The sequence below is a fragment of the Gracilinanus agilis genome, chromosome 2, assembly GCF_016433145.1.
Source record: "Gracilinanus agilis isolate LMUSP501 chromosome 2, AgileGrace, whole genome shotgun sequence".
NCBI lineage: Eukaryota > Metazoa > Chordata > Mammalia > Didelphimorphia > Didelphidae > Gracilinanus > Gracilinanus agilis.
In genome coordinates this window covers 631,600,577-631,625,458 of record NC_058131.1, presented here as the reverse complement: position 1 = coordinate 631,625,458, position 24,882 = coordinate 631,600,577, and the positions used below count along the sequence as shown (strand labels likewise).

The 24,882-nt window shown below is 35.9% G+C and overlaps 1 protein-coding gene across 1 annotated transcript in view; it reads left to right on the top strand.

Annotated features, from left to right (window-relative positions):
- The first annotated feature begins 182 nt into the window (after positions 1-182).
- The window catches only part of CACUL1 (CDK2 associated cullin domain 1), an 82,602-nt gene continuing 57,902 nt past the window's right edge, over positions 183-24,882 (top strand). The window contains exons 1-3 of the mRNA XM_044660186.1: positions 183-546; positions 14,062-14,188; positions 18,003-18,105. Of these exons, the coding sequence (XP_044516121.1) occupies positions 183-546; positions 14,062-14,188; positions 18,003-18,105 (594 nt within the window). The remainder of the gene's footprint in view (positions 547-14,061; positions 14,189-18,002; positions 18,106-24,882) is intronic.

The following is a 24,882-nucleotide window of genomic DNA, read 5'->3' as shown; positions in this document are numbered from 1 at the left end:
CTCCGGAGCTGTAAGCGCTGCCATGAGGCTGTGGTGCCCCCTGCCCCTGGGTTGAGGCGGCAGGTGTCGCGGGGGGCGGGGAAAGGGGGCCGGGTGGGGGGGTGCCGCCGGGTTTGTGTGTGTGTGTGTTGTGTGTGTGTCGGGGGGAGGGGTGGTCTGCGAGGCACCCGGGGGCCGGCAGCATGGAGGAGAGCATGGAGGAGGAGGAGGGCGGCGGCGGCGGCGGCTATGAGGCTATGATGGACGACCAGAACCACAACAACTGGGAGGCCTCCATGGACGGTTACCGGCGGTTGTTGCCGCCCCAACCGCCGCCCCCCACCTCCTCCTCTTCTTCTCCCCGGGAGCCGCCGGGAGTGCAGCTGCTGGCTGTGGCAGCGGCTGCCACGGAGAGGAAGGGCCCTAAGGAAGGGCTGGGACCTCCGCCCGAGGCCAACGGGGTGACGATGATGATGATGAAGAGCTGCGACGCGGCCCCGACCAAGGCGGCCACCGCTCCCACCCCTAGTGCTACCATCAACATCAATACCTCCACCTCCAAGTTCTGTGAGTCCCCGCCAGACCCCCACTTTATCTCTTCCTTTGTCTTCCCCCTCTGTGGGGTTTACCTCCTACAGCCGAGCCCGGTAAAATTACCTGCCCGGAGTGGCCGCAATCTATCGTCAAGAGCCCCAAGTTTGCAGATCGTTCTCGTACCCCCGACAACCACTCTCCTACGCTGAGGGGCAGCTCTCTCCTCTTCTTGCTCTCCCATCTCCCTCTTAAAGTTCCACCTCCGCCGTAATGGGGGAATGTGTGGGGTTGGCGGTTGTCTAGTCCGAGAGGGTTGGGGCGGGGTGAGGGTGGGGGGTAGTAGTAAGAGGAGGAAGCCACCTTCCCACTTCGACGGTGACCAAGAAAGAGACAGCATCTCATGGTGTTTTTTGGGCTTTTACACTGGCAACCAACAAACAGACCTGTGCATTTTTGGTGGAGCCGAAAATCCAAGTGACCCCTGGGTCTCTACCTGTAACTTAAAGACGTGGAAGGGTGGGTTGCTTCCTGAGTGAAAGCAATGTTTTATTCATTGGAAGTAGTTATGTGACTTTCGAAGGTAGTAATTCACCCTTTCTAAGGCAATGAAACTCTCTAGCACCTGTACCAGTTGGGAGTTTGTGTTTGTTGAGGTTAAAACTTTCTGACAAATAAATGATCAACAAATAGGTCAACACTGTGAGTATATTTGGGTTTAGAAACCTCTTTTCATCCTGAACTAGAAGGTCATGCTACTTATTTTTGAAACGGCTGATAGGGGTTTTATTTAATTTTCTCATTGTTGGAAAAACCTCTTCATAGACCTCAGTACTTTTCTTTTTAAATTGAAGATGTCAGTCATAACTAGTTATTCGGAGTTTTTTTGCTATTATAAGAAGTTTGTTTTCAGTGGCATCTGGCAAAGCAACTTTGAGACTTGGGTTTTCAGTTATTGATTAATTTTATAAAGCTGTACTAGTAATTGCCCAATTAGCTGTGCAGAACAAATATTTGGCTGAATTAAAGCATCTAATTATAGTATTACATAATTTTTTACTGGGGTAATGCATCATATTGCTCTTTTTACTGAAAGGTAATGTTGATATCTGGCCTTGTGTGGGTTGTGATAGGAAAGGATTGTACACAAGTAATTTATTCTTGAATTATTATTAAGGTCCAGGTAGAGAAAAATTGGCACTTCTTACACCTTGCAAATTGGTTGGATGACTTGTACAAGAGCTAAGAAAAGCTCGATTTTTAATCTTACAGATATTAATATGAAAAACATTCCAGCTGAAGAGAAAGCTAAACAATAAATGAAAACCAAGTGCCAATGAAAGTGAAGTTTTTTAAAAAATTCAGTTGCAAGTTCTAATTAGAAGATGTTTCTAAAAAATTTGATCAGGAATTCAGGGAAAAAAATGTTTGAGTTTATTTAGGTCCTGAATAAAATTTCTTTGCCTTATTTTGTAGGGGTGTTTATCTGTTTGCCAAGAGGCCAGTTATTGCATACAGACCTTAAAGGAAACATGTTTTTTCTTCTGCCTATTTGTCTCACATGTTGCTTAAAACCTGTGCTAGGATTGAATTCCATTTCTGATTGGTCAATGGCAGGTTTGTGTACTGGCTGGTCTTATATATAGGTATTTTTTATCTGTATGGCATTACTGACAATGGTGTTTCTTCTTGCTGTGGTATTCTGTCTTCATTTCCTATAGGTTGCTCTTTTTCATCACTCCATATAATAGAAATTTTGCTCTTAGGCATTTTCTGCATGTTTAGTACAGTGGAGCTGTGCTACAACAAATATCCTTTTGAAAATGGTAGATTTAAAAAGATGAGTTTGAAAAAGGCTGCATCAATCTTAGGTCAGTTGAATATCACTTTAAGGAAATTCTTAACCTGGGATCCATTAACTTTTTAAAATTTAATAACCATATTTCATTGTAATTGGTTTACTTGGTAATCCTCTGTATTTTATTTTATGCATTTAAAAAGATTATTTTGAGGAGTCCAAGGTTTTTACCAGACTTCATAGGGGTGCATAATACCAAGCTAAAAAGCTTTGCTCTAAAGTGACACTGATGAAACTGCTTGGAAAAGCTAGATGTACTGCTTGCAGAGGGTCCAATTCCAAGTCTATAAATGTGACCCACCTTGACCTGGAGCTTATTTTATTGTTTCTAGCTGCCAGGCCCCAAATTGAAGCTTTCCTAATCTCACCACAACATTTGGAGCCATCATTACAACCTAAATAGATGATAGATTGTTTTCTGCCTTATATTACAACATAAAAGATTTTCACGTGTTGCTTCCCTGGTTTAGGCCAATATATCTTTACAAACTCTATCTTTAGATCTGTCAACCTACAATGTAAATTCCATTCACTATTTGTGTGTTTAGTCTTATTTTCTGGCAGTCCTCAGCAAATGATTCCTTCTTCATTATACCTTAAGGTATGACTGCAAAACTGACTAAAAATGGACTGACTTCGCTCAGTGATTATAAGTTTGAAAGATTGACTTTAGCTACAGAGAAGAATTCATTAAGATCTGAATTTTCCAGAACCAATTTTATAGATATCAAAATCTTTAAATGAATTTTTAGTATAAATATGTTGTTTCAAATTCTAGCAGATATTAGTAGGTTACCTTATAACTCAGAGAACTTGTTCCAGTTAATGTTCCAGATATACTATATAAAGATTGATATATTATAGCTCTTTATAGTTGCAAAGCACTTGAAAGTACATAATCTCATCATGATCTCAGGAAGTATTCTGTACCATTATTTTTTTTCTCCCATTTTATAGATGAAATAGACTTGAGGTGATACAACTTTTCCAAGTCTGGACAACTATTAAGTGGCAGAGCCAGGATTTAACTTCTAAACCAATTTGCTCTCTACTACTTAATTTTTAGACAAAAGACCTGTGTGTGTTTTCATGATTGTAGGAGAAACTCCTTTTACCAATGCAAATAAGCAGTTTCTCTGTACCTTTTAGTCTTAGAACAGTGGTTCCCAAACTATTTTGGCCTAACTCCCCCTTTCCAGAAAAAATATTTCTTAGCCCCCTGGAAATTAATTTTTAAAAAATTTTAATAGCAATGATAAATGCACCTGTGCCCATCACTGCCCTCCTGGATCGCTGAAGCACGGAATCACTGTCTTAGAAAGTTGCTTGAGACACTGAAGGATTGTGAACTGGCCTAAAGCTATCCAGTAAGTGTCAGAGGCTGGATTTGAACTCAAGTTCAATTCTCAGGCTGACTGTGCACTGCCATGCTATCTTCACAAATTTGTTGTACTACTTCTAAATTAGTACTATGAAAATTAAGCAATTTTTAGTTTCAAGTGTGACATTTCCATCAACTCGAATGAGTAAACTTTTTTTTTTTTTTTTTTCCAAATTTAATAGTACTTAAATTGAACTGTTTTCTCTAGTCTTTGATGGTCTTTGTACTTTTCCTGTAACTACTACATAGAGATCATATTCATTTCACATTAGTGTTTTTCAGCCTAAAGAACCATGTTGTAATTTTAGAAGTGCATAGTTGGGTTGTACAGTAGCTTTCCAGAGGAACTCAGATGATAATCTTGCTAGCCGTAGAAAGTGGCAGGCTGTCCTGGGCAGCTTTTTGCTCTTAAAAATACTAAGTGAAGTTTTCTCAAATTCCTAAGCTTCACCCCAGCAGAAAACAACTATGTAGACATCCAAGTCAAAAAGGTCTGAAAACCGTACAGGAAGAAGTCCGGGGCTAAGAGTATGATTTAAATACAATTTCAACTGTGTTATGTCTTTTGGAGAATTACAATTTAGGTAGATTAAAGGAAGTGTGTTGATGCCTTTCAAATAGCTAGAATGTTACAGACCGTTTCTGAAATGTAAATTATACAATTTATATATGGAAAAGACCTTAGAAATGGTCTAGACCCTGTGTATTACAGATGAAACAGAAGCCCAAAGAGATTGTGACTTTCCTAAAGTCATCAAGTAGCAGAGTTAGAATTTGGACCTAGAGCTCATCTAAGTTTAATGGTTTTTTACATCATTGGTGGGGAGAGATGGAAGGAGAGGAATAAAAAAAATCTCCAAAAGGTGGGAGAGAAATACAAATACATACATATATATGTGTATATATATGTACATATAATGCCGAGGCTTTAAATTTCATTTAATCTTGTCAGACAGTCTCATAAAACATTTTGTTTGGGCTATGTCTTTACAATAAATACAAGTATTTTGACTTGTCCAGAATTTCTGTATTTGTAAGTACTGTTACCAAAAAAAACAATCCAAGAACAAAAACAAAGAAATCTAGAATAGTCTTTCTTAACCTACTTTTGTAAATGTTGTTGTTTTCCTTGAGACACTTATCAACATATCTGGCATGATTTGGTTTACAAATTGGCAAGAGCAATAAAGGGAGCATTTTTTTAATATGCAGAAAGCAAGATATAAATGATTTTGTTTCCTCTTTACTGCCATACTTTTAGATATTTCTGTGAATCACATCTTGTATCATAAGTGTTAGAAACCTTAATGTGTTCATTGTTAGAAACCGAAATAACATTTAAAATATCAATTTCTATTTTAAAAATTCTGAATATGTGGTAAATTTGACAAGGGCTGGGCTAAAGCTTTTTACCTTTATGCCCTAAATATATTAGAGCAGGAGAATATTCAGACTTATTTAAGTGAAGAAATTGAAATTCAAGTTCCATACCAAAAAACCCTCTATAAACTACAAATATAATTATCAATTATATATTAAAACAGATCTTCACTGATTTTTTTCTCTAAAAAATTACTAGTGATGGATTTCCTTCTGCATAAATTGAGTGAACTCTTATTTTTGTTTTTCATTCTTCTTGACATCTCTGTGGCAACTGATAGTGTTGACTAATCTATTCCTCCTTGAAATTCTATATTTTTTGAAAAAAAAAAAATAGGAGACCTAAGCAAATACAAAACCTCAGAAGTCAATTGAGAAGAGAGTATCAAAGAGGAGTCGGTTAGCTAGCTATTGACAGATCAAAGAAACTGAGGACTGAGAAAAGTCCAATGATTGTTAGATAAGCAATGGGCTTGGAGTCCAGAAGAATTGTGCTCCATTTATGCTTTTGATACTTATTCAGCTTCCTAGGTTTTATCTACTGAGGCCATACCTAATTATACTAAAATTAGTGAAGGCACTTGTCTAAATGTTGTAAGGGATAAGGGATAGTTTATTGGGTTGTGACTTTCCCAGGGTCACAGCTAGGAAGTGAATGAAGCCAGATATGAACTTAAGCCCTCCCAACTGCAGTCCTGATGCTATCCACTGTGCTTCCTAGCTGCCCCAAGGAAGTTGTCTAATTACAGATCCAGAGGTTGTTCTTGTTTCTCCTTTGCTGGTAGGTTTTTTTTGTTTGTTTGTTTGTTTGTTTAAGATTCCTAAATCTTTATTTCCTAACCTCTCGTCTACACTCCAGTTAAGTATTTTCAGTTACCTGAAAATTTACTAGAAGTTCAAAATGATTTTGGGACATCTATGAACAAAATAGAATTTGTCTTTTCTAACTGCTTTTTTCCTCATAAACCATTTCTTCTTAGATATCCCTTTTTTTGTCAGATATCATTTTTTTAGTCTCCTAGAACAGTGATGGGCAAACTATGGCCCACGAGCCAGATGTGGCCCCCCTGAAATGTTCTATCTGGCCAGGCGACATAATTCCTAATCTGATGAATACAATGAGTAGGATACAATACAATGAAACTTCGAAAGAGTTGCCTTAGAAACAGACTGACAGATGAGCATTTCTTTTCCTTTGGCCCCCCCTCTTTAAAAAGTTTGCCCATCACTGTCCTAGGAAAAGTAGAGATCATTAATTTAGAGCTATAAGCGATCTTGGGTCACATAGCCCACTTCTTTTATGTTACAGGTAAGAAAAACTTAATCTCAGAGAATTGCCCAGAGTCACTCTGTAAATACAAGAGCTGGGATTTCAATGCATTTCAGATTATTCCAAATACAATACTCTTTTCCTCACACTAGACTATCTCTTTATTCTCTTTCATCTCCTGTATTCCACTTGTCATTAGTACTTAACTATTACTTCCTTTAAGAACATGTCCAGTTTAACCCTTCTTATTATCAGTGCTAACATTCTAGACCAAATAAATTCCTAGGCTTTAGAGCAGGAAAGGGGCTTTAGAAATCATCTCCAGCCTTCTTATCCTTGTATTAAAATAATCTTATGACCTTCCTACCCTTCAGTATGTCTACTCTATACATTTTGGCTAATCTTCCTAAAGATATTTTCCCTAATATTCTACATTGCTCAGTAGGCAGAGTAAGTAGTGGAAAGGATATTGGAGTTAATAACTTGCTCACTGGAACCATAAACAACTTTGGATTAGATTGTTTCAGCCTGTGGATTTAAGTGTATGACTTTATATTGCCTTTTTTGGGGCCTTAACACTTTTTTGTAATGTGGTACTCACCTAGCCAATCTTGTTTCCTTCCAGTTTTTAACAGGTACCCTTTATTCTGCCTAGATGAGTGTTATCTCTTGATGGGATAACTAAAAATATCTAGCATGTTGGGATTTTATTTATAGTTGAGAAAGTTAAGATATAAAGAAATTGAGGTTTTTGGTTAAGATTAAATTCAAGTCAGAAACCAAAATTTTCAGTGCATTATTATAGGATCATAGATGTAGAAATGAAAGAAATCTTAAAAGCTATTGAGTCCAACTCCAAGTGCCTTGGCATCCTGCAAATGAATTGATCTGAGTAGTTAGTCATCACACATTTGTGACAGTGACTGTGAGATAAGCTTACTTAGAATTTAGGGCAAGTATTAATTTTGTTTGAGTGTAGTTAAAATTACCATAGCCCTTTTGTGTACTTAAGGTGACACTTAAAAATTATGGACAATTACCTTTTTTTTTTTTTTTAAAGAGAAGTGAGTGAGTGGGATTGTGTATGTGTAAAACATTTCTAAAAGCTAGAATGATGTTGCCTGGGCCAAAACAGTCGAAATAGTTCCTAGCTGTCCCCTTCTTCTCCCTGTGCCCCCAACCCCCCTTCTTTGCATTTGCCTTTTAGGAAGAAGGCATACTTTTGCAACTCTTACCTGAGCTCCATTTCACATTGTTTGGACTTGTCTATGCATTGCCTGATGAGACATGTTATGACAGTCAAAAGATTGCAAAGATTAAAATTTGGAGTTATGATATCAGTTTTTCATGGAATATTTAACAGTGACCATTAACTGACTTTCAGGAGTTGCTGAAACTGAAGTAGATTGGTATAAGTAAATTAATGGTGGCATTAAGTCAGCTACTAATAGTTAAGACCAAGTATGAGTTATTAAGACTCTTGAATGATTTCTGACTATAGTATTCGTTTCCAATGCTAAAGTTTCTTAGTTATTTAGAATCTTTTAAAATTTAAAGTTGATATATTATGAAAATCAAGACAATTCTGAAAGATATTATGGGCCCTTACTGTTTTCCCAAGGAATGGTTTATCAGGCACAGCTGAACTAGTTAGCTATTTTAGACTGAATGACATCAAATATATGTATGTATGCCTCAGACAGTTTGATATAAAAACATTTAATTTGGCAGTGGTTGCTGAAGATACGTGGGAGTGGAGAAAATGCTTTTATTTTTGTTGAAATAAATTATATTTTAATCACTGCCTAATTACTAGCAATCTGGCATTTCTTAAACCTCATAAAATATCAAATGTATGTTAACAAGTTCTACTCACTCCCAAATTTATTCTTATGAGTGCTTACTGTTTTGGTTCCTGAATCACTTGAGTGATAAGTATAATATTACATGATATTGTATTTGAAACAAATCATACTTTTCAAGTTATATAAATATCTTTATAATGTAAGCTCCTTGAGAGTACAGGTGATTTCATTGTTTGTGTTTGTATCCCCAGTGCCTAGCATAGCCTCTTGTAGACATTTATTAAATGTTTGTTGATTGGTCTAATAAAAATAATACATTTTACCAAGTAATTTAGTAATCATTTTCATCAAGGTTCTTAACACATGGTGATATACAACAAATGGATATAGCATTAAACTAGTTCCTTTGGTGCAGTGGATAAAGTGCCAGGCCTGGAGTCAAATTTGAGTTCAAATTTGGCCTCAGTCATTAGCTTAATCCTGTTTGCCTCAGTTTCTTCATCTGTAAAATGAGCTGGAGAAGGAAATGATAGCAAACCACTTTTGGCAAGAAAATACTAATGAGCAGTCACAAAGAGTTGAATATACCTTAAAAATGACTAAACAAAGACAAAAACTAGAAATTGATGTTTTTCCTCTTCATAAGTAAGTTATTGACAAGATTTCTTCCAAAATATAGCCATGTAGAAATTGTATCAGTAATTAGAGATTCTGATGCAGAGAAACACATTTGACCTAATAGGTATTAATGAGCCTTAGAATGAGACACCCAATAAGGCCTTGGAAAGGATAGATAAAATGTGATCGTAGAATTAAGGGGATAAAATACATATGAGGAAAGTTAGGGAACAGAGGAGGGGAAAGCATGAGGTGTAGAGCGTTTGAGTAAAGAAAAATGGAGGAAGAAGCAGAATATTATTTTAGTATTTTATAAACCATCTGGAAATCAAGAAGTTCATGAGGAGCTTGGGAAATAGCTGGAACACATCAGTATGCTATAGAGGGGCAGAGGACGTGAGATAGCTAGACATCTCTTGTATCTTAGAAGTAGCACAGCTAATAATTATTTTATTTACCTTACTTATATACAATATAATTAATAATTCATAAATCAAGATATTCCCAGGCCAGAATAGTGGAGATACTCCTCAGTCCAGTCTAAACTGAATTAAGATATAATTGGGGGGGGGGCAGCTGGGTAGCTCAGTGGATTGAGAGCCAGGCCTAGAGACAGGAGGTCCTGGGTTCAAATCCGGCCTCAGACACTTCCCAGCTGTGTGATCCTGGGCAAGTCACTTGACCCCTATTGCCTACCCTTACCACTCTTCCACCTATAAGTCAATACACAGAAGTTAAGGGTTTAAAAAAAAAGATATAATTGGGAAATATTTAATAAAATAAATAAAAACACAATAAAACATAGATAATAATCCATTTTAAAGCCAAGTCAATCTTCATGTATAGATTATTGATCCCCCATTCTATTTGAGCTTGACACTACTGTGCTAGATCATTGAGCCAAATTTGAATTTTAATAGGGATTCATATAAAATCTTTTTCTTGGGTTCAGGAAAAAGAGCTTCATAAATACAAGATAAAGGAGTTATAGATAGGCAGCAGTTGGAAAGAGATGGGGGTGATTTAGTAAACTTGGAAGTTCATTATGAGTCACTAGTGTATTGTCATTCAAGAAGACAAAAGTAATTTCATTTTATGTTCAAAGAAGTATAAAAGGGGGAGGAGTGAGGAGGTGATGGACCCCACTGTATTCTTGTTTTGATTAGACCATTTGGGAATACTGTGTTTGCTTTGGGGATCCTACCTTTAAAGAGTTAGCAATCTTTTAATGTGAAAAGTGAAGAGAGTACTAGCTCAGGATTCAGAAGACCTGGATTTAAATCCTACCTGTACAATCTTTGGCAAATCACTAACCGTCCTAGGCTTTAGTTTTTTAAATAACTAATATCATTATCATCATCATCATTCTGTGAAATGATGATGTTGGACAAGATGTCCTTTGAGGTCTCTTCTAGCCCCAGATCTGTGATTACAATCCCAGTGACCCTTTTTCAATCATCTTTCTTGACCTTTCTTGACATTTATTGACCACGCTTCTCTTGGTTATACCCTTTTCTCTAGCATTTCTTGACTCTGCTGTCTTGATTCTCCTTCTACTCGATTTGCTATTTCTTCTTAGCTTCTTTGTTGGATCATCATCCGTGTCTCAACCTCAACATTAGTCATGTGAGTGTACATACAAACTCTTGGACCCTTTTCTTTTCCCCCTCTTCTAGATGATCTCATCAAATCGTATGTGTGAGTTCATTGGTCTTCTTTAGGCAGATGTTGTTCAGATTTCCCTTCTGAACCAGCCTTTCTCCTGAATTCTACTGTCAATAGTTCTCTCAGACATTTCCCACTGATTCTCTTGTAGGTATCTCACACACAACATAGCTAAAACAGATCTCATTATCTTCATTCCTCTTCCCCATTCCCAAAACCCATTTCTTTCCCTAAGTTACAAATTCCTGTTGAGGGCACCATCATCTTTCAAAACCTTAGAACTACAACTTTTTTACTGACCCTTACATTTATCTATTCAGTTGTTAAGCCTTGTTAATCCTGTCTTCTGTAACAATTCTCTAAACTTTGTAAGCAACCTTCTTCACATCCCTCATTATCTCTGACTAGACTATTGTAATAATCTTATCATCTCCCTTCTCTTTTTTCTCCAAACTATCTACCACATAACTGCCAAAGTCAGTATCAAAACACAAATTCTGAACATGCAGTCTTCTGCTCCAAAAGCTCCAGTGGCTCCATATTGCTTCTAGGTTAAAAGACAAACCTTTAAAAACCTTTCTAATCGTCATCTGGCCCTATCTTTCCAGGTATATTTTATATTACTTCTTGTACTCTATAGTTCAGCCATACTGGATTGCTTATTGTTTTTCACATGAATTCTATACCTTTGCACATGCAGTCTACTATCCCTATGATGTACTCCCTCTCTTTTTTTCCTACCTTTTAAAATCCCAGTCCAAGTCCTAACCTCCTGCATGTGGCCTTTACTGATCTCCCCCTCTCCCTGAAATTACTTATTTACTTTGTATGAATTTTTATTCCCTTGTGTATGTTTTTCATGAAATACAAGCTCTTTGAAAGTAGAGATTTTGGTGGGGGGGGGGATACAACTCCAATGTTTGCCTAGCAATAGTTGCTTAATGAATGCTTGTTGTCTAAAAAATTCTTGAGAGGCTTGAGAGAATCTTAGCAGGTACAATGAAAATCCAGCAAAGGTGATTGAAAAATAGCAGCCATTGTGGAGGAGAACTAGGAGATTTGAAAGAGGGTGATCCAACAGCATTAGAGGTTAGAGAGGTCAAGAAATATGAGGATTGAGAAAGTGTCATTAGATTTGGCACTTAAGAGATCATCTATAACTTTTGGAGATGATCAAGTCTGTTCCTTCTGAGGATCATTGGGTTTATTTGTTTATTTCCTGTGAAGAAGAGAAAACTTGATGGTAATGGTGGTTTAGGGTGGTGGGATTTTAATGGAAGAGAAGACCTGAAATTATATTCAAGTGTTTGATGCACTGTCACCTGGAAGAATGATTAGTCTTACTTTATTTATCTGGCCTCAGAGGCAAAACTAGGAGAAATTTGGAAAAGTGGAGAAAGGCTTGTTGTTGTTGTTGTTGTTGTTGTTGTTGTTGTTGTTGTTGTTGTTGTTGTAGATGAGTAGAAAAAACTGCCTAACAAAAATGACCCAATATAGAATGGTATTAGGCTTTTCTACTCATTATAAGTATCCTGGTGACTTGTTGAATTATGATATAAGGTTTCTCATTAAGGTGTAGGTAGGGCTAAGTGCTCCCAGACACAACATAATGGAAATTCTGAGTTTGTTGTTAATTAAAAATATTAAACCTAAGGGAATTTTTTTGACATTCCAAATTCTTTGAAGTTAATTTCCATTGTCTGGAACAGTACTCCTACCTCCTTGGGCTATGACTTCAGTACTTTTCTTTATTAGAAAGGTCCTATTTAATAATATCAGCCATTCAAATTATCCCAGAAATCACATCTTATAACTTGTACTTCTGCCGAGTCTTTTTACCTTTTAATTTTAAAACCAATTAATTATCCTCATCATGTAAATTTTAGTTCTTTTTTAAAAAGAGAAATAGTAAACCAAAAAAAACAAAACAAAACCTGACCTTCATGGGTAAGTCAAAGATTTTTAAAATGCAAGACTAAAATCTTATAAGAAAGTATATAAGATTCAAGACTGGATGGTAGAATGTATTGACTAAAATATGCCTGAATTAGACTAACAGGTTTTAGAAAATAAATGATCAAGTTAAGTTTAGAGAATGAGGAAAGGATATAAACTTAAAGTTTGCTGTTTAATTTTAAGTGCAGACTGGAGACTTTAATATATAGAGCTATTAGCAAATTAATATGTATATTTCCTTTGGATAGCAATGCAAATATTATCAACTAATCCATTCCTTATAGAAGATAAGACAGGTTGTTGTACTGCTGATATTTTCCATTTTTTAAGTTCTCTTCTGATAACTTTTATTCAGTGAAGAATATTGATGATTTGGCTAAGAAAAAAGCTATCAGTCTAGGCAGGAGTTAGGCTGGAAGTCAGTTGACATGAATAGTTCATTCCCAAAGGATCACAAACTTAAAGCCAAAGGCCTTAAGTCTAATTTCTTCATTTTTCTGATGTGGAAACTGGTCTAACTAGATTGATTTCCTAGATCTTAAAAAATTAAAAAATATGTATTTAAAGTAGCTACTGGCAATCAAGTGTCTTACAACTTTTGTTAGCCTAATGGAAGTAACTGTTAAAAGTGCTCAACTTTCTGCTTTTATTTTTAAAAGTAACTTTGGAAGTATCCAAGAAATACAGTATTTTTTAAATTTTGGTATCTAAATCTACTATTTAAAATGGGATGTGATTTTATTGCTTCTACATCTTTCTCAGTAAAATTTTCATGTTTAAGTTTTGAGTTTTATGTTTGAGAAGTTGAGTACCTTTTAACATGACCAGATATTTTCTGGGAGGTGTTGTGCATACTTAGTCTCACTGGGCATCATCTTCTTAGACATGTCATCTTTGATGTGGGGCTAAAAGTAACTACTCACTTTTTAGAATTGTTAGGAATAATTAGTATGAGAGCTTAAAGTGAAACTGTTAAATTTAGGTGGAAAGATTTACTGTCACCTTAAAGTCAAATGAATAATATTTTTTCCTTATTAACTTTTACCCTTGTTCTGTTAAAGTGTTAGCCACCCTAGGTAGGATTTCTGCAGTGGTTGCTTCAGATAGTGTCACAGATCTCAGTAGGATTCTTGATGTTTTTAAGTTGTCGTAGGCATTTAACCTTACAGTTCTACTCAGGGTGTGGGTATTTGATCCTGCCTTCTTTTGTGCCTTAAAATATACTAAGAGGAACACATTTGCCTTCTTAGTGGCAATAAATAAGGCTAAGAATCAGAGTTTGAGACTTTTTTATTGGCATTTGAAACTTTTGGAAAAAGAGCAAGAGAAACTGGTAATATCAGTTGAATTTGTCAAACTTTCATTAGCAAAGATGAACTGTTTAATTTTCAAAATATTAATTCTTTTCAAGGTATAATTGTGGCTATTTTAAATCACTGACTAGGCTATTTTTCTTTTCTGTTGAAATGGGGTAACAATTAGGAATGGAGTGCTATGATCAGGTGGTAGAGTACAGTAAAACTGGGCAACAGATCAGATATATTTAAAAGTATTATAATGAAATTGGTTTACAATTTTAAACTCAGTAGATGAAAATGATTTTTTTTTGTATTTTTAGTAATGAATGTTATAACTATTGAAGACTATAAGAGCACATACTGGCCAAAATTGGATGGTGCCATAGATCAGCTTTTAACTCAGAGTCCTGGTGACTATATCCCTATATCATATGAACAGATATACAGGTAAGACCATCTTTAAAGGACTGAATTTCTCTTTAATCAAGATGCATTTATTGGTCCAATTGTAATTTGAATGTGACTTAATTTTTAATGAATATTTTTGGCATATTAAGTCAGTTCTATAAACTACAAAGTTATTCTCAGTATTCACCCAAAGTCTCTCCCAAAGGTCACAATTTTGCTTCAAACAAGATTTCATTCTTCCCTTTTTTCCTAGCTCTACTTCCTTTGCCGAAATCATACTTCCTCTCTAGATGAGAAGCTCTTTGAAATTTTAGTTTCCTTTTCAGTAATTATCTGGTAGCTGACAATAATTTTTTTGTTATGGGGAAGCTGGTTTCTTTCTAGTCCTAAGGTTACAAGAGCCAGGTTTATTATTACCAAGGCTTATAGGAGTAGCCATTGTGGACATTGTCCACATACATTTGATTAGCTCGGATAGTCTTTTAGAGTAGGTAGGTAGGTAGTAAGTGCTTATTATATGCCAGGCTATGCTAAGGATTGGCTTTAGAGTTGCAGCCCTCAAGGATCTTATTCGTTATGGGAGAAGATAACACATTGGTGGGGCTGAGAAAAGGGAGAAGGGAAAGAGGGAAAAAGGTTTCATACAAGTGTAATAATACTACAAAGAAGAAGGAAGACTGCCTTGGAGAGAATTAGGACAAGATAAAGCATGATTAGCATCCTTCCTATTTAACTATTGAGGAGAGGGAGAAGGACTCCAGAAACAAAGTTTCTCAGGTTGGCAATGTACCAGGCAAAGATAAAGAGTAGGAGCCTAGGGAGATTCTTGGATCATTCAGGAAACATTAAGTACTTACTTTGTGCCAGACACTGCTAAACTGAGGATACAGAAAGGGGAAAAAGACTGTTCCTGTCCTCAGGGAGCTCACCATGAAGCAAAGTATTACTACTTGGATCCCCTTTCCAACAAGGAGCTTATAACATGTTAAGGGATATATCATATGAACACTTGATAATAAGCACTTGAATTAGGAGAGGCACATACTGAATGGCATGTGAGAGGGGCTCATTTCTAGTTGAGGATTCAGGGAAGGTTTCATGGTGGATTTGGCATCTGACCAGGTCTTTTGCAGGGATGGTAGGATTTCAGCAACTGAAGGTTTAGGCATTTTAGGCACAGTTGTAAATCACATGTAGAGATGGACAGAGGTTATGAGTAAATTGAGATTAGGGAATGGTGCATAATCCAGTTTGAAGCCTAGGGTAGTATAAAGGGCATGAGTATAAGACTATAGATAGACTGGACTTAAGTTATGGAGGACTTTAAATTTCAGATTGAGAAGCTTGCATATTGGCAGTAGGGAGATCCCCAAAGGCTTCTGAGTTGAGTAAGGTGATCAGATTACTTTATTAGGGGATAGAGAATGGATTAGAGAAGGGAGTAGTGAGAGGAAAGGGGACTAGAAAGTTACTCCCATTTTTCTGAGATAATATAAGGTCCTAGATTAGGATGGTGGCAGCTAAAATCGAGGAAAAGAATAGTTGGAATTAATTGGGATAACTATTGGTGAATTGAATTGAAAGGATTTGTCAATTGATTTTATTTTAATTGATGATTAAGAGAAGAGGCAGATGAGTCTGAGTTTTTAAACTTGTTGAGAAAAATAGTGTCAAGAGGAAGCTATGAAAATTTTAGTGGGGGCGGGGGTGAGTGGGAAGGGAGACAATCATGTATTCAGTTTTGAGGAAAATACAGTATTAGAGACCATGATTATGTATTTTTCTCCCTGTGAAAAGTTAACTCTTACTCTATTGACCCTTACTAACCATGCTTGTTGGAGCTCCCTATAGATTGGTTTCCTGACTCATTACAATTTAGAAACAGTAAATTAGAATGGTGGGATAATGGAAACAGTGGACAATAGGTATTGATAATAATTATGATAATTGACAGTGATAGCTAGAAAAACCATAAAGAGACAACAATTATTGCATAGATATGCACCACTACTTAAATTCTATATTCTGTTAACCTCTGTTATAGTAATATAGTCTAAGAGGCAAGACAGTTGTATTTTAGAAATTTTCATGTCATACCATTTTAAAAAATAGAACATATGTCATTTGATGCTAGAGAAGGGATCACTAGTTTTCTGACTTATAAAAATGAAGGGTGAATGAAGTATGCATTGAATTAGAGTTGAAGAATTTTTGCAGACCAATTCTCTTGTCATCATTTTGGTTAAAAGTATGACTTAAGTTACATTCTAATCAAAATGTCAGTTTTGAGTGTTTGTTAAATATTATCAAGTTAAATACAATCCAAATAATTATCAAATATAAAAAATACAGAAATTAGTGAAGACTAAATAATAAAGAAAATTATTGGAGTCAAGTTTTTTGTTAGTTTAAAAAAAAATTCTTTATTTTGAATTATGCACTTTCCCCAGGATCTATCTCCTTTTGATGTTCTGAAGTGGAAGATTATGAACAATAGTGCTTGCCTTGTTAAATAGCAGATTTGGAAAGGAAAAATATCACTTTCTTGAGAAGCATTATCATGGTATAGCATATAGAGTATTGAACTTGGGAGTTGGGAAGATCTGTATTTGAATCCAATCTGACACTTGCTAGCCTTGTAAACCTGGGAAAGTTGGTTATCCTCAGTGACCTCAATTTCCCCATGTATAAAATGTGGATTCCTGAGATACCTTCTTGACATGGTTATTGTGAGACTGAAGTGAAATAACATATATAAAATATTTGTAGACTTCAAAGAATGAAATCAATGCCAGTAATTAACACCTAATTTATAGGGCAGATTATTACTTTGGTTTTAGTGGCATAGGTCTAGGACTGGAAAGGTTCTTTGACTATCTAATGACATATCATAGTTCTCTAGATAAAACAGATAACCTTAGAAGCTATTAAGTCAATTCCTTATTTTTTTAAACCCTTGCCTTTCGTCTTAGAATCAGTACTGTGTATTAATTCCAAGGCAGAAGATTGGTAAGGGCTAGGCAATAAGGGTTAAAGGACTTGCCCAGGGTCATATAACCAGGAAGTGTCTGAGGCCAGATTTCGACCCATGACCTCCTATCTCTAGGCCAGTCTCTCAGTCCACTGAGCCACCCAGCTGCCCCCCCCAACCCCTTATTTTTTAATTGAGGAAACTGAGGTTTAGGGAGGATAAATAACTTTACCAAAGTCTTACAAACTACAAATGTCAGAAGTGAGATTTAGACCCTGATCCCAGCTCTAGAAATAGTACATTCATCTGTGTCAAACACTGCCTTTTCATAAACAGATATTTAATTTGTAAAATGTAAAACTATGATAATTTAAAAGCAGCTTATTAGTTAAAATGGGCCTTGAGAGGAATAGATGATTAATCTAGGAACTGAGATTCCTAACTTTTGTAACTATTTCTTTGAACTTAAGTGTATTTTTCTTTGGAAACAAAAAATTTAAGATCGTGCTATGTTTCAAAAGTTTGTAACTTAAGGATTGGTATATTAATGGTTAACATCCTTTACCAGTCATAGATGCTGTTGTACTTTTAAAAGGAGCAAGTATAAAGCCTCTGCCTTTACAAATTTAGATGCCCTCCTTTTGCTCTTTTTGGTTATGCACAAATTGCCAACATTTTTTGTAAGTGATAAAATCCTTAGATACAATAACATTTTGGTATAATTGCAAATTGCTTGAGGGCAAAAGGCAGAGGTCCATTAGGGGTCCATTTTTTAAGGTATCAGTTAATTTACTTTTGGCTAACATCCATTTGTATAGTTGCTTTAAATTTAAGTTGCTAAAAGTGCCTCATAGTTAAAGTAGTTTTTCTGTTTTTCTGCAGCTGTGTGTATAAATGTGTATGCCAGCAGCACTCCGAACAGATGTATAGTGATCTGATTAAAAAGATAACTAACCACTTAGAGAGAGTCTCAAAGGAGCTGCAGGTAAGGAATTGCTTGATCTATTTTTTTTCTCCCTCCTAGCCTGTTGCAAATGGTATAACATGCATAGTATAGCTTTAGGGAAGTATTCATTTAACAATTCATTATAATTATAGAATCTTTCAAAGTTGATTAAACCATGTAATTACATACATTTCTTTTTAAAAGTTGAATTATAAATTGTGATAGTTTTTATATTGAGTCTCTTTCTTCTCCCATGCTATTCCACTTTTCCTTAGTCCAAGGTGTAAAATAGGGCCTTAAATGACAACATTTATTGCCATGTCTTTATTATTTAAAAAACAAAACAAACATCCTAGGTAGCTTTATGGTGCAGTAGATAGAGGGCTTGACTTAGACTTATGAATACCTGTATTCAAATCCAGCCTCAGATACTTACTAGCTCTGTGATTCTAGACAAATCCCATAATCTCTGTTTGCCTCAGTTTCCTCATCTGTAAACTGGGGGTAACTCCCAGGGTTTTTGTGAGAATGAAATGAGATATTTATAAAGCACTTACAAACCTTAAAGTGCTATGTAAATGCTATTATAATGGTTAGCTATTAGCTATAATTTCCTACTTATATTTAAGCTGTTTCCTCTTCTTGTCTTCTTTCCCCCTTTTGAGGTGCCTTTGAAGTTGCTGACTTTCTTAAATACCCCTGCACATAAATCATGTTTGGGTCCATATCATCATTGCATTGGGGCATCTAGGAGTGCAGTGAATAGAGTGCCGGGTTTGAAGTCAGGAAGACCTCTTCCAGAATTCATATCTGGCTTGAGATACTTATTAGATGTCTCTGGGCAAGTCACTTAACTTTGTTTTCTTTAGTTCCTCATATGTAAAATGAGCTGGAGAGGGAAATGGCAAATCACTCCAGGATCTTTGCCAAGAAAATCCTAAATGGCGTCATGAAAAGTAGGATGCGACTGAAAAAAAAAAGACTGACCAATAACATCATTATGTCATAGATTATAGCTAGAAGGGACTTATAGAAGTTTAGTCTATTGCTTTCATTATTAAAGATTGGTGCATTTTTTTTCTTGACACATCAGACACATACCTGGAGAATTTTCTCTTGACACCTCCCTTTGACCTTATCATCAAAAGAATTGCATGTAATTCAGCAGCAAGCAAATCAACAGGCATTTATTAAGCCTCGACTATATAAAAGGCACTGTCCTGTGTATGAGGAATACAGACAATAGCAAAAAAGACATTCCTTCCCTTGAGGAGCATACATTCTCACCAGTGAGGACAAGACATAAAAGGAACCTGAAAGGTGGATGGTTTGGAGAAGGCTAGAGTTAAATGGAGATTCAGGGATAGACTAACTAACCAGTTAAAAGATAGGGTAGTGGAGTGAATTTCCAGAGTGAGAAAGGGAAGGGGCTGAAGGAACTTTTGGATCCTGTGCAGTAGTGGGAAAAGCCTAGAGAATCAGTAGTGGAGTCTGGAGAGAAAGGAAGATGTAATTTTTTAATCTTAATAATTAAATGATTTGCCCAGAGTCATGTAATAGTTTATAGGCTTGAGATTTTGAATTAAGGCTCTGTGATTACAAATCTAGCACTCTTTACACTGAACATCACTGCCTCCAATCTATCCATTTTTTATTTTTTTCTTGTGAACTTTATCATCAGTAAACACATCTCAATAAATAACAAAAGTAGGATTATACAAGAAACCATGAAATTTTTAAAGTACTTTTAAAAAATTGTATATCGAGTATAATGAAGTTGTAACAAAATTGATCTGTTTTGTCCCCATTAGAATTTTTGTTTTTTGCTGTGTATTTTTAATGCTTTATATTAAAACTTTTGATCACTACTAAAAACTCATGGTTCTCAGACTTTTGATTTCAGATTCTTTTTAGACTTAAAAATTGAAAAAAGAATTTTTGTTAATGTGGGTTATATCTTACAATATCATATTAGAAATTAAAGTATCTTGTATTATGAGGACCACCTAAAAAGATCTCAGGGATCCTAAGGGTCCTCAAGCTATACTTTGAGAACCACTGTACTAGCTCATTTCATCCTTACCTATAGAAACTTTCCCTTAGTAAGTGTAGTAAAGGGTTAGTAAATGTACATTTTGTCCCACACCTCTGGAGCAGTTAGGTGGTATAGAATGCTGGACCTGAAGTCAGAAAAATTCATTTTCCTTAGTTCAAATTTGACTTCACACTCTTTAATAGCTGTATGACTTTGGGCAATCCACTTAACCCTGTTTGCCTCGGTTTCCTCATCTGTAAAGTGAGCTGGAGAAGGAAATGGCAAATCACTACAGTATCTTTGCCAAGAAAACCCCAAGTGGGGGTCATGAAGGGTCAGACATGTCTGCAACAACAAAAATCCTTCACCTTTTGTTTATTACCCTGCTGCCAAGAGGCAGGAAACATGTTCTGTTATTAGTCTCCTGAAGTCATGATTGGTCATAATGTTGTATCAGAATTCTAAAGTCTTTTTTCAAAGCATTTCTCCCCTCTTTATTTTATTGTGCTAATTGTATAAATTGTTTTGGTTCCTTCTATTTACATCATTTTATGTAAGTCTGAGCAAGTTTCTCATATTTGACACTTATTTCAGGGTAATAACCTTTTATATTCATCTGAGTAAGGAAACCTGAGTTTTCATCCTCACACACTTAATTAGCTGTGTGATATTGGCAAATTAAGCAACCTCTCTCTTTGCCTTAGTTTTCCTCATCTGAAAAATGAACGAGTTTGACTATGTAGTCTCTAAGGTCAGAGCTCTAAAATCTGAGATCATATTTTGCTTCTGTGTATCCATTTTTTCTACTTCTAAGTATTATTTTAAATTTTGTGTACAAATAGTTCTTTATTTTTTGGGGGGCTCCTACACTGAGTGCTGGGTGTGCAGGAGTTCACCCCACCCCCACCCCCATACACACATAGGAGAGGAGGGAGAAAGTGCTCCCATGGGGTGCTGAGCAGAAAGTGGGGGATGTGAAAAAATGTCCTCAGGTGTGGTAGAGAGGGGTAGGGGAACAGCTCTGCCCAAGTCCCTCTGCCTTTCTAGGAATGAACTCTGGGGGTGGGGGTGGAGGTAGCCACATGTCCACAGAGAGTATGCTGTGTGCCATCTTTGGCACCCGTGCCATAAGTTTGCTATCACTGGTATAGAGTCAGAAGAGTGTGATTACATTTTAGTTATTTCTTAGGTGTAGTTCCATATTGCTTTCCAGAATTGTTAACCAATTCACAGTTTTATAAACAGTGCATCCGCCTGGTCTTCAAAACGCTTCTAACATTTGGAATTCTCTTTTGTCATCTTTGCTGATCTGTATGTATGTGGCTGAACTTTTAAGAGTTTTAAAAATTTGAATTGTTCTAATTAGAGCTTTGGACCATTTTTTATATGGTTATTGATAGCTTTACATTTTCTCTTTTGAAAACTGTGTATCTGTATCCTTTGACCACTCATCTATTGTGTAATTGCCCTTTTTGTGTGTATGTGTGTGTTTCTATCAGTTTCCTATGTATCTTGAATTATATCTTTATCAGAGATGTTTGGTACAAAGATTTTTTTCCCAGTTTACTTTCCAGTTCCACTTTCATTAGTTTTCTACAAAAGCTTTTTAATTTTATAAAAATGGCCAAGTAAAATTGGACGTTTTAGTGTTTGTAATCACCTCTGATACCTTCTTTCATAATATATATGAACTTTTATATTCAGGTCATGTATCCATTTGGAGTTTATTGTGATATAGGACAGCTAAGTGGTGCAATATGATCACAACTAGCTTTGTGGTGTGGTGGATAGAGTAGGCTTAGAGTTAAGAAGACCTAAGTTCATATCTTATTTCAGGTACTAGTTCTTCAGAGACCTGGGCAAGTTACTTAGCCTTTTTCTGCCTCAGTTTTTTTTCATCTGTGAGATGGGGATAGCATAATCACCTACCTCCCACAGTTGTTGAGAGCATCAGCCTAGCACCTGGCACCTAGGAGGTTCTTAATAAATCCATACTTCCTCCCTTCTTCCTTCCCTTTGTTTATGGTATATTTTGAAATTTTTGAAAAATAAGTTGTGACTTGTCATCTAGTTTCCAATATTTCCTGTATTTGGAAAACACTGAGAATCTATATTTAAGTAATATATTCTTTATTGATAAGCATGATGCAAGACAACATCTTAGAGTAAGTTAGAGAAGATTCTCTTCCTGTGGAGAGTCCACCTAAACTCTGATGTTATTTATTCATTTTTGAACCCTTGCCGTTCATCTTAGAATCAATACTATGTATTTTTTTCCAAGGCAATAGAGTGCTAAGGGCTAGACCATGGGGGTTAAATGACTTGCCAGGATCACAGCTAGGAAGTGTCTGAGACCAAATTTTAACCCAGAACTCCCATCTCTAGGCCTGCCTCTTAGTTCACTGAGCCACCTAGTTGCCTCTCTGATGTTATTTCATTGCTACTGCATTGAAGTGGAATTTGAGTGATAGGTATTCTTTTTTTTCAGTGTCAGTCATGTAAAGTGTGTGTGTGTATATATACTATATTATTGTTGCATAGATGTGGTTATTTAAGGTTTAAAGGCTGGTGAGGAAATATTCAAGCACTTGAAAAGGAAGGAATAGCTTTCTTCAGATTTTAGGGAGAGAGGGAGAGGGGGGGGAGGGGAGGGAGAGGAGGGGTAGAAGAGGGGTAAGGGTCAGGCAATTGAGATTAAGTGACTTGCCCGGGGTCATTCAACTAAGGAATGTCTGAGACCAAATTTGACTGGGTCCTCTCGATTCCAGACCTGGCACTCTATCCACTGTACTACCTACCTGTCCCCCTGTATTATTAATACCCTCTAAATTTCTCCTCCTGGCAAAACATGATCCATCCATTCTTGTTTTATTCTGATTGGAGCATTTCCATTCCCCTTAATACCTTTTCAGAGCCTTGATTTTTTTTTTTTTTTTAGATAGGAGAAGCTTTGCAGTTCTGTTACTCCTTATATTTACCTACCCAAACACTTTGTCTTCAATTACTTTGTATCAATTCTAGAAGTCTTAATTTTTTTACCACTATCATATTTTTTTCTTTTAGTTGTTTTGTACTGAATGCTTGATTGTTGGAAATTCTGTCTTTAACAGCTCAAAACCTAACTTTAATTGAAAAGGTTGGCTTTTATTCTCTATGACTAGATACTTAATTTTTTTGTTACAGCAACTGTTTCTTCCTCTTATATAAATAAATAAATAAATGTGTTTCTCAGAAGAAATTTCTTAATGTAATGATAAAAAATTTCCACATTTCTAGTTATTATTGAAATACTTCAAAATATGTGTTTGTGTTCTTTGTGTAATAGTTGTAATTTAGATGTTAGATTAAAATGTAGTTTGACATGCATTCTTACAAAGTTTATTTGCAGAAAAGTAAGTTTTCCACCATATAGTTAATTGTGTCATACTAGATGCAATTATATAATGTGATTCTGGCTATTGAATTCAAACTCAATAAGTTCATTGTTAGAATACAGTGTATCTCTGAGTTGGTTTTAATATGTGTGTTTGTGAGTATATATTGTAAAGGTTTAGGTTTTTAAAAATTCTTACAGTTAGATGGCACTATAGTTCCATACAGTCAAATTCCTTCAAATAGTGTCCATTTGGAAAGTCAAAAGGTTTTTATTTTCTTGCAAAATTTTTAGGTTATAAACAATTTCCAAATAATTTACTTGTCCTCTGTTCTTTAAATCGGAATGAGAACTTGATGGCTAATTAATAAATACTCATTATGGTGCTAGATAAGGCCTTATTTAATTTATGTTTAAAATTATTGTGTTCATCTTTTCATTTTACAATTACCTTGAAAATTTCATTAAAATTTTTTTCCCATAAAGCTGAAAATTCCAGGCCTAATGTTATATGGGGCTAGAGTAGTAATATAAGGAGCACTTGATTGAAATAAAAAGATTTTGGTTCTAGTTTTGGCTTTTTTACTACCTGACTGTGTGACCCTTATGCCAAGATACTATCTTTGGGGTCTCAGTTTTTGCCTTTATAAAATGAGGTAGCATGAGCTAACCTCTAAGTTACTTACCTTCTGGCTATTAAAGCCCCATCCCTATATACATACATATATATATTTACATATATATATATGTGTGTGTGAATATGTATGTATGTATGTATGTATGTTTGTGAAGTAAGCAAAGCAAGTATAATGAAACTTATCTTGCAAATGAGAAAATTAACTCCAGTCTACTTTTTTTTTTAATTTAAACATTTATTAATAATCATTTTTAACATAGTTACATGATTCATGCTCCTACTTTCCCCTTCACCCCCCACACTCCCCCCACCCATGGCCGACGCACATTTCCACTGGTTTTGTCATGTGTCTTTGATCAAGACCTATTTCCAAATTGTTGGTAGTTGCATTGGGGTGGTAGTTTTCGAGTCCACATCCCCAATCATGTCCACCCCGACCCATGCGTTCAAGCAGTTGCTTTTCTTATATATTTCCTCTCCTGCAGTCCTTCCTCTGAATGTGGGTAGCGTCTTTACCATAAATCCCTCAGAGCTGTCCTGGGTCATTGTATTGCTGCTGGTACAGAAGCCCATTACATTCAATTTTACCACAGTATATCAGTCTCTGTGTACAGTGTTCTTCTGGCTCTGCTCCTTTCGCTCTGCATCAGTTCCTGGAGGTCTCTCCAGTTCCCCTGGAACTCCTCCAGTTTATTATTCCTTTTAGCACAATAGTATTCCATCACCCGCATATACCACAGTTTGTTCAGCCATTCCCCAATTGAAGGACAT